At 40.7% G+C, this 11030-nt stretch overlaps 1 protein-coding gene across 2 annotated transcripts in view; it reads left to right on the top strand.

Annotated features, from left to right (window-relative positions):
• The first annotated feature begins 5979 nt into the window (after nucleotides 1–5979).
• The window catches only part of mcm9 (minichromosome maintenance 9 homologous recombination repair factor), a 29037-nt gene continuing 23986 nt past the window's right edge, over nucleotides 5980–11030 (top strand). Inside the window, exons 1-2 of one of the 2 annotated variants that reach the window (XM_022770186.1) lie at nucleotides 5980–6066; nucleotides 7817–8005. In XM_022770186.1, the coding sequence (XP_022625907.1) occupies nucleotides 7841–8005 (165 nt within the window). In that variant the 5' untranslated portion in view covers nucleotides 5980–6066; nucleotides 7817–7840. Of the gene's footprint in view, nucleotides 6184–7816; nucleotides 8006–11030 lie in introns of both variants that reach the window. The other variant, XM_022770180.1, reaches the window with a different exon arrangement.

Genomic DNA, 11030 nt, shown 5'->3' with positions numbered 1-11030 from the left:
GTTTGTAATATTTTTACAGAGAATAATTTTGTTGTTGATTAAGCCATTCTCAGTGAATTGGTAGACAAACTGTGTCAATCTAATCCATTTAGTGCAGCTTTTGGTCCAGATGGTCCTTTTTCTTCAAAATTTAAGAGGGGAAAATATTTTAGGGAAACTTCAGTATAATTGAGCCAGTAGAATATTTTGGATCCAGAGGAGAATTGTAGCTTTCAGTATGTCCCTGCTCTTCAGTCCTTACAGCAGTTATTGCAAAATGAAAACATTATGAACAATGTATTGACTAAACATTCAAACCCTTCACAATTGGAATCCTTCCATGATGGGAAATATGTCAAGCTAAATTAATGTCATGCTAATGAAGAGTTGAGTATTTCACTTATACTCTATATAGACGATTTTGAAATCTGCAATCCTCTTGGAACTTTGATAAAAAAGCATAAAGTCACAGCAGTGTACTGGGTACTTAGTAATGTACAACCTGAACTTGTCAGGCCTGGACTAAAAAGAGGACTCAGATGCAGAGTGACAATTAGGCAGACTTTATTTAAATATTCCTACCTCGAGAGAGAGTGACAAATAAAACCAGCTATGAAAATTATGCTTTCAAGACAAGACTAATCCTATCAGGTGAAAAAATCTAATAAACAAAAACCACTCCAAATGGAGGGACAAAACTGCTGAAACAAAAAGGAATAAACGAACAGAAAATCACTCCACAAGGAGGCTACAAAAACTGCTATAAACTTGACAAACAGAAAACTCTTTACTATGAAAATACAAACAAAAAATCACTCGCTTGGAGGTAAAGAATAAGTACGATAAGGCAGAGACAAGGCAAGGCAAGAACTGTGATAACTGGCTGGGGTGCACAACTGGAACGAGACACTCTGGCACAAGACAAAGGGAGACGCAGACTATAAGACACATGAGGGCAAATGGGAAACAGGTGGACACAATCAGGAATCAGGGAAGACACTCCGACAAGTGACACACGAGGAAGGGCAAGTGACCTGAAACGAGAGGAGAGTTACTTTTCAAAATAAAACAGGAAATGACAAGACATGGAGACAGGACAAAACCCCAACTTAATCTCACCGTGTGACAGAACTGATATCACAGCTAACATCAATTTATTTGTCTTTCCTTTGTAAAGCAAATGATGTAAAATAAATTTGGCTATGAAACTGTTCCGGAAAGGAAGGAATTTTTCTGCCTCAGGTTGGTGAAAATATCAGAGGAACTGTTTTTTGTGTTTCAGCAGAAAATCTTGGAGCTCATTCTTTGAGTGGACTAGTAGAAAACTCTTCTGGATATTATATCTGTAGGTTTTGTATCGGGAACCATTCTGACTATCAGTAAAAGGAAGTATGTTCTGGATCTTTTCCATCAAGAACAAAAGAGGACTATGATTTTCATGTTCAGTCTGTAAAGGGAAATCTTGCTCTGGTACACTGTTGTGTTGTGAAGAAAGGTTGTCCCATAAATGGGAAGTTAAGTTATTTCCATTTTGTAACAGGGTACCCATCAGATGTTCTACGACCTTTTTGAAGGCATAATTCTGTTTGAACTGGCACTATGTCTTAATGTTTTCATCCGTAAGAAGCATTTCACATTGACTGAACTTAACAAGTCCAGAACTCAATTTCCATACAGAAGGACTGATAAAACTGATCACCCCCAAACTATCCCAATAAATTTTTGCTCTCGCAAAAGCATTGGTGGCAATGCAACCGGAAATATGGACATTATTATATTGCCATTCATTACTGGTGCAAAAATTCCACTGAATGATCCAGCATGGCAAGTTCTTATGAGTTTAAAAGATATTACTGAGCTTGTAGTATCTCCTATTCATACTGAGGACAGTATTTGTTACCTGGACAAACTAATATCAGAACATTGTCATAGGCAATTGGAAGTTTTCCCAGATCTCCAAAACACCATTTGGAGCATTATCCTGATAAGATAAGGGGATTTGGACCTTTGGTTGGCCTCTGGACTATGCGCTTTGAGGCAAAACATAGTTTCTTCAAGCCAGTTGTTAGATACACAAACAGTTTCAAAAATGTATTGTTGTCACTTGCTTCAAGGCACCAAATGATGATGGCATACTATTCACAAACAAATGCCTTCAAACCTGCAATATGTGTCACTAAAACATAATTTCTTCCATTAGAACTACTTGATATGCAAATGCAGCAGGCTTTCAAGAACATTTGTCCAACAGAGACCTCTGTGAAGTTGTGTAGTGATACACCATGGAACTAAATATGCTGCTGGGATGGTTTTGCCTTATGGGTCAACTGGTGGTTTACCTGATTTTGTTGAGAGTTCACAGATTGTTGTTGTTGACAGCAATCTCAGTTTCTGGGTGAAAATACTTAACAGCTGGTATGATGAACATTTTAGGGCATTTATGTTGGAACAGCAGGGAAAATGACCCTACTACAGCATAGTGAATTGCAGACACATATCGTTTGACAGCATACTTTGTGGGAAGCAAACGCATGGTGACATTGAAACGTCACATTGTTTGCCAGTAACAGGTGAAAAGATTGCTGAAGCCTTCATTCAGTTTGTTGATTTTTCTATTTTTGTCTAGATGGATTTGGTTGCCTTGAAAGTTGCTATAGAGCACCGGAGTGAGAAGCTTACACTGTCTAAAGCAATACCCAGCACTGTGGAACAATCACACAGACTGTGAAGGAGACATTTGGACTCAGCGAGGATTTTACCCTGCATTACTTGGATGAGGACTTTGGTGATTACGTCACACTCCATTCTACCAGCCAGATTAAACACAAGGGGACAATCAAAGTTGTGATAATTCCATCAGTAGTACTTACATTCACTTCTCAGACTGAAAACCAGACAGATGTTAGCACTTTGAATGACAGTTAAAGCTCTGCAATTGATACAAGAGATTACCAGAAATGGCACATCAGTATCTTCACAAGACACTGTTTTACTATCCCCTCCTGGAAAACCTCATAGGACACTACAGCCAGATGAAATTATCATTCCACTTTTCTCTATGGCAACAGAAGCAATATTGAGGAATGCCAATGTAGAATTTCTCAAAGATGGTACTGTGCTGAACAATGTTACAAGTGTTACGGGGTAGTTATGAAAAATCACTTACAGTGTCATATCAGTGAATCCAGTCATTACGCGTCTAATATATCAGCTAATATATAGATTAAAAAACAATTGCGTTCGAGAACAAAGGCTGACAAGTGACCAATAACTGCCACACAGAATCACAAAATCCAAATATCTTGATGTGTGAAAACAAAGACTCACCTTTATATCGTTAATTCACTTTTCCAACTAACTTTTGTACATTGTACGGTGTTTGCATTAACCTAGCAAGCATCCTCGTTCCTGAGACACAGCTCGACCGCGCGGAGAGTGCACATACACAGCAGTGACGTCATTCAGAAAAAACAAACTTTTGGGGTTTTTTGTCGGCTTTGTTGGACATATAACCTATAGATTACTGAGAATTATTCAGTTTGGAGCATTTCTACTTTAACTGGCGCAACTTCTCTAGGCCTCAGAAGGTGGAGAAGCAGCCGCTCCAGGTCTTCATGATGTGTGATGTGAGGGCCACCGGTCTGTTGTCATTTATCTCAGCCGGTCGTCCTACTTTAGGGACCGGAACAACACATGATGTTTTCCACAGGACCGAGACCCTCCCTGTTTGAAGGCTTAAGTTAAAGATCCTCTGGGAAGGCTTAGCCAGCTGGGCTGCACACCATCCAGGCCTGTTGCCTTTCCAGGACGTAGCCCCTTGAGCTCCACCTTCACCACCTCCACTGTAAAGGACAGGAGACTTGACCCCAGTGTGGAGGGAATTGCAGCTGCAGTGTCAGGTTGTGGAGGAGATGCCGTAGGAGAAGCTGCAGCTGAAGCAGTGGGAGAGAGAACAGGTGAGGCTGGCTGTTCTTCTCTTTATAGCCAGTGATGGTCCTCATCCCCTTTCACACCTCTCCGGTGTTGATGTGCTGCAGCTTCCTCTCCTCTTTCTTTTTGTAGTCCTCCTTCACCTGCTTTAATCTCCTCTTCAGCTCATGTTGCACACACCTGAGCTTCTCCCTGTCTCCATCCCTGAAGGCCTCCTTTTTCTGGTTGAGGAGGGTCTTGATGTTACTGGTGATCCAGGGTTTGTTGTTTGGAAAGCAGTGTACAGTCCTTGCTGGTATTACAGTGTCCATACAGAAGTTAATGTAGTCTGCGGTACATTCAACCGTTCTATCAAGGTCAGGGTCCTTGCTTTTATCATTTTCCTGTGACTCCAAAAGGACATTCCAATCTGTGCACTCAAAACAGTCCTTTAGAGACTCACTGGCCTCCAGGGTCCAGTTCCAGAATGAGCGGGTGGTTGCAACCTGCCTCAGTACACAGGGCTTGTAGGAAGGCTGAAGAAAAACCAGATTATGATCTGATCTGCCAAGTGGTGGGAGAGCTGAAGCAGTGTAGGCCTCCTTGATGTTTGCATACAACAGATCAAATGTCTTATTTTCCCTTGTGGGATAGTCAACATACTGAGTGAAGCCAGTCAGGTGAGAGGCGAGAGTGACATGGTTAAAATTCCACGATATTGCCATGAATGCATCAGGGTGCTGGGTCTGTACTGCAACAGTCTCGTGGATGACATCACATGTGACTGCAGGCTCTGCTTGTGGTTGAATGTAAACAACAATGGCAGTTCAATACAGTTCAATATCCCAACAGCAGATCTTCTCCTTCACTGTGATGTAACTGGGGTTGCACCATGTATTGTTCACAAGCAGAACCAGTCCTCCACCTTTATTCTTTCCACTTGCTCTGGTGTCTCTGTCCACTCACACTGCAGTGAAGCCAGGTAAATCCACAAGTGCCTCCAGTTCATCATACTTATTAGCCAGTGAGATGACAAGGATCGATGGTAGAAAAGGCTTATATCTCCATCTCTTAACCTTTAGCTTAGCCCCGGCTCTGCAGCCACAGTACAGCTTCTTCAGCTCAGCCTGTATGTTTAACTCCATCGTCAGAATAAAAAACATCAATCGACAAAAAATATACTAATATATACAAATATATTGCAAAAAACTACAAGCTACGCTGACTTGCTGCCACTTGCCGTCAGCACATCATTTGATATGCAAAGAGAGGCTGATTGGGTCTGTCATGTCTCCTGTTCCTTTCTGGTTTCTCCCTGAACCCGAGGTACATTTACCATTGCTTGATCAGACACATAATAATCTTCCTTTTAGTCATGTCTACAAATATGTTAATCAATTTCATAAAGAGTATATGCAGATTTTTACTGATGGTTCTAAGGACCTAACCTCTGGGAAAACTGGTTTGGGCACATACGTGGCTAATCTGCAGTTGCGGCACAGCACGGAAAATATGAATGCTTTAGCATTTTCAAGGAAAAACTTGCAAGTTTCAGTGGCAAAAAGAGTGCGGAGAAGAGCAAAGGGGTAGACATATTAGGCGAACATCCAGATGGTCTCTGTCAGTGTGGAAATTTGGAGACAGTCCAACATGTTCTATTCTCTGTTGTATTCTCTCTAACAAATTATTCAGAAAACAGAAAACAGTTATTCAGGGAGTTGTCAGATCTGGGTCTTTCTGTTTTTTCATCTGAAACGAAATATCAACATATTGGTACAGCATTCTTAAAATTTCTGTGGTCTGTATTTAAACATATAGGATAAAGAGTTATTCCTTGTCCTTGGAGGACAGCTTTACGCTTTTCAGTGTACAGCCTGCTGGAAATGAAGAAGAAGAAGAAGAAGCAGCAGCAGCAGCAGCAGCCATCCATTGGGTGGGCAGACGTTGACACAACACCGGAAAGAACGAACACACACAGCAGGTGGCGGTAATGCACAACAAAGCCGGTTGCCACCCGCAATAAAAACAGAAGAAGAAGCTCTGCTCACACCAACTTCAAGCCCGCCAATACAAGTCGCTTGTTTACGCCGGAGAGACCGAGGACCTGACCTGAACCAGTGAGCAGTGACCCTGCCATCAGTATGACGACGTTTCTGCTGGTAACGTCAGCCAGAGAATGTGAGTGTGTGCGGCTAAAGACAGTTAACTTTCTCCCGCTGAAAGCTAACTCCTTCACTTCATGTTAACAGCACCAGGTGTGTGAGGGACACATCAGTGAGACCACAGCTAGCACAGGTCAGTATGACTGGAACTGCCCTTTATTATTTAACTATTGAATATCTGAGTAGGCTTCCGCGCACTGTGGGTCTTCCGTACTTCATCATGATTCCAGCAGCCACACTGAAAACTCCTTAACATTCACATTGAAACGACAGAACAGAATATATGGAGTTTGGTGCTTCAATTAAAAATTACTCGACAGCTTAACCAAAATTAAGTGTTTACGTGTAGCTATAAACTTGCTGTCAGTGATTAATATCTTAGCAATCCTGCCTGTAAAAAGGCACTGAGAGTAATACAGCTCGCCATGAATTTCCCCCAGGGGATAAATAAAGTATCTATCTATCTATCTATCTATCTATCTATCTATCTATCTATCTATCTATCTATCTATCTATCTATCTATCTATGTGTGATGATAGAAATGGTAATTGAAATGACTGGGGCTGTGTAATCTGTCGAACTGGAGACAACCCAGTAATCAAAGACTTCTAGTAAGTACATTAAAGGTAGGCTATTTAAGTCTATAGGAAAATAATATACGTATCAAAGTGAAAGGGAAAACATATGAGAGATGTGTAGTGCTTTTGCAGATCTGTGTGTCTGCCAACTGAAGCCACATGTGAAAAAAAGTGTCGCTGTTGATTCGATACAATGATGAATCATTTCAGCCTGAAGTTGCACTATATGTTCCTTATTTCTTAATACTTCCACGAGATGGCGCCTGGTTCATTAATATGCACAACAACACGTAACCACCAGTACTTGACCTCGGTGAAATTAGTCTCCCAGCCCCAGTCAGCTGCAGTGTAGACAGCACAGTTTGTGACTGCGGTGATTCGGTCCGGATCCAGCAGCGTCTTCTTATTCCATTTCACCCAGTGTTGGCTCTAAGATCACGGTTAACCGTCCGACAACTCGCCCTTAACAGCGGTTTCACTTAGGGACCATCAGCAAATTAACATTTAACACACATAACCACTGTTATTTACAATACATTCCGACTAACTTGGCCAAATTAGTGATAATTAAAGTAGAAAAATTGTCCTAAATGAGTATCATGTAGCACACCTGTTTTCATTGCTAAGGTGTTATTCACTTATTTTAAATAAATATTTGAATAGAAGATAATTGCATATTTTCCAATAGCTTCTATGTCATGTGACCTACCAACTCAAAATCTGTCAGATATTATTGTTACTACACTAGACAAATAAGAGACACCTTGTTTTATTGGAGTTTTTCTTCCATGAATTATATTCATATAAAATAGAAGAAGCACTAAAATACAATACAAAGAGGTGTGTCTCATGTGTCAAGTGCAGTAATAATATCTGACATAGATTTTGAGTCGGTAGGTCAGGTGACATGGAAGCTATTTAAAAAAAAAAAAATGCAATTATCTTCTATTCATATGTTTATTTAAAATAAATGAATTACACATCAGCAATGAAAACAGGTGCAATACATTATACTAATATAGTACAAATTTTCTAATCTAATTTTCAGTACTTTCTGCTGAAATCTGCTGTGAACTTGATTTAGCTGGTTTAACTCCGGTAAACATGGCATCTGTCGTGAAATGTCAAAAATGATGAATTGATATGTTTAAATCCCTGACCTCTGCATTGTTCATTTCTTCTTCCAGGATTTCAGATCACATAACGTCAGTATGTCGATAAACTCGGAACAGGAGGCCCTGATTGGCCGGGTGTTTGAAGCCTATCTGACGGAGCATCACCATGGTGACATTCTCCAGCTTATTGAAGATACTAATGAAGAGAGCCATCAACCTGTTGTTGTCAATGCCATGACACTGTTTGAAGCCAGTATGGAGGTACTGTCAACACAATTGAAAACACAATTTACTGTATTCAAAATAGACAGAATCAATATGATATTAATAGGAATATTTTACCTGTAGTGATATGTAATCACATGTAAAACAGTCTGATGTACAATCAGATTTATGTATGACAGAACTATTTAAATGTATAACACAAAACCTTCAGTGACTTCAAGTTAGTTCTTAATTACACTTTACGCTGACTCATTCATTTGGACAGCTGAATTTAGTAAAATACACAGACTGATCATATGGTCATGACAGGATAACATTGTTCAGTTTTATCAATAAACTGATGTGTAAGATTTTAATTTTTATTGAGATAAGAAGATCATTTACTACTTAGCGAGCGCTGTCTCAGTGGAGTGACAGGCCCTGAAGGCAGACTGGAACGGTTCAAACAGATTGTTATTGGACAAATGAGACGATAGTTCCTGAGACACAACTCTTTCCAGTACTTTAGAAAAGAAAGGAAGGTTCGAGACTGGTCGATAATTATTTAAGGATCCTGGATCAAGGTGTGGTTTTTTTAAGTAAAGGTTTAACCACAACAGTTATAAAGCTATTGGGAACGGTGCCAGAAGTCAGTGATAAATGAATAATGTTCAGCACTGAAGGTCCCAAGATCGGCCAGAGGTCCTTGGAGAGCTTAACTGGTAGAGGGTCCAGTAGACAGGTGGTGGGTTTAGAAGCCAACACCAGCTTAGACAGTGCTTCAAGAGACAGTCTCCAAATTTGTTATTACTGAAAATTCTAGAAAGTCATGGTCTGCAAAGGGTGAGCAGCTAAGAGATGGCTGCTGCTGAGTGAGTTTAGCTACAGTGTCAAAAAGAAATCTATGATTGTGTTTATTGTTACTGAGTGAACGTGCTAATTTTCACCCCTTTTCCTGCTGTGACGTCTTTCAGAGACAGACACTGTAACACACCTGTCACCTGTCCAGCACAGTGCTGTTACACCAGGAACACTAAGTGCATGGGATCACATCACTCCTTGCAGTTGTGTGTGTCCTCCGTCTGACCAGAAAGACAAACTCGGCTGGCAGGGGAAAAGGAGTCAATCAGCTTTTATTAGCAGGTTTACCTGTGTTTAAAAAAACCTGTTATACCTGATCATTTTGGTGCAAACAGGGTATATATTTGGATATTACAAGAGAGGGGAGCTCAGAGAATTCATCAATAAACAATGTAGCTTAGGGGGTCTGTATGAAAGTACATGAGGAAGAGGAAGTGGACCAGAAATTAAACAACTTAAAACTTCAAAAAAGGTTAAAAGAACCAAAAGACATTATGTGGCTAGCTAATACATGAGCGAACATTCTAATCAGAAACAAGCTAGTTCGCTCTGGACCACATTCATAACTTCAGGTGGCTCTCAGCACATGTTCATGACATGATGGTCCTCTCCGAGTAACACTCAGTTCTTGGCCACTGCAATGGACCACAACTACCCTGAGCTGCCAAGCTTTTCTGATTGGGGCTGGGTGAAGGAAGCAATGGGATGGCAGCTGCTGTGAACCACCTTTGATTATTTAGCACGATGACTTATTGACTTTGAGGGGAATAAATAGAGGAAAAAGAAAGAAAATTAAGTAAACAGATTTCAAAACAAAAAGCGTTGTCTATGTAGTTATTCCGGTTATACACGATGTAAGTTAAAGATATCTGAGTGTGGGAGAGAAAGCCTCCGCTCTGCCTCGTCTTAGCACAGTTTCCTCACCAGAGGTCAATGATGCCAGAGTCTCTCTGCTCTACACCAACATCATGTCTGGATAACCTGTGTCCTCTATCCACCACACCTGCTCGCTCTAACCTGCCTCACCCCTGGCTGACTGACAATATCTGAAAGCTGCATACTGATCTCAGAGCTGCTGAGAAAAGATAGGACAAATGCAGTGACCCTGCTGATCTCAAGGGTTATCAGTTGCTGCCATCTTCTTCTTCTTCTTCTTCCTTCTTCTTCTTCTTCTTCTCTTCCAGCAATAGAGCCGGTAAAGCTAATTTTTACAATGAAAAGATCAGCAGTATCACACACTTATTTTCCACTTTCAAAATGTTACTCAGTCCTCCAACACCTCCAGTGGACACAAACTCCTAACTGATATCTTTGCCTCCTTCTCTATTAAAACTGTCAGTACTCAATTCTCTGACCAGCACTGGCAAACATGTATCAATCCTTGTCTGCTCTCCTTCTCTGCCTCCTCTGGTCAGTGGCTCACCACCTTCTTCATTTGGCCAAATCATTTTACTGGTGCTACTTGTCATTGTCTTAATTTCTTCAACGACAGAAAAATCTAAAGGGTAGACGTCAGGTTCTGTTGCATCACACTCATGTAGGCAGAAGTGGAGTCGTTTTCCATTTTGTGCAGAGTACAGGTGGTGCTGCAGGATTTCTTCACAGTGAAGCCCCCAGTGTTTGCAGGATCAGGAAATCCACACTCGGAGAGTCTTGCTGACTCCTGATCACTTGCCTGGGAGAAATATTCCCCAACTTCAGAACTGAAGTAGCGCTATTGATTCCAGTTTCCATTGTGGCAGCAGAGTGAGAGTTCAGCCTTCAGGACAAAATTAAAGGTCGTCTGTCTGACGCAAAGATGATGAACCTAATGACAGTTGCCTCTGCAGCAGTCTCCCAATGTGTTTGATTACGCTCAAGCGAGCACCCAGTTTGAACACATGGAGGAAGGATTGAGGTCAGCCTAAGCTACAACAGTTCAAATGAGTTCCATGTAATTTCTTGTCAGTGGTTTGTTCATATTTTAATTGCAAATTGTAACATTCTGTAAAATTGTATCATTCATTGTCTGTTTAGACACAATGGCTGCAGTGTTGTAAAAAATTTAATTTGCCTGCTTTGTGTGGTTTGACGTGAAGAGCAACACATGGTGTCTCTGTTCATCTTTTCTCTCCATGCCCTTATAAATACATAATCCTTGTTCTTGAAAATCAAATGCTGTTAAATAGGCTCTGTCTTATTATCATAAAAATTAAATTGACAATGACGGGTGGTAATAGAT

This window comes from Seriola dumerili, unplaced genomic scaffold, assembly GCF_002260705.1.
Source record: "Seriola dumerili isolate Sdu_G_001 unplaced genomic scaffold, Sdu_1.0 BDQW01000025.1, whole genome shotgun sequence".
NCBI lineage: Eukaryota > Metazoa > Chordata > Actinopteri > Carangiformes > Carangidae > Seriola > Seriola dumerili.
This window is presented reverse-complemented; position numbering and strand designations above follow the sequence as displayed.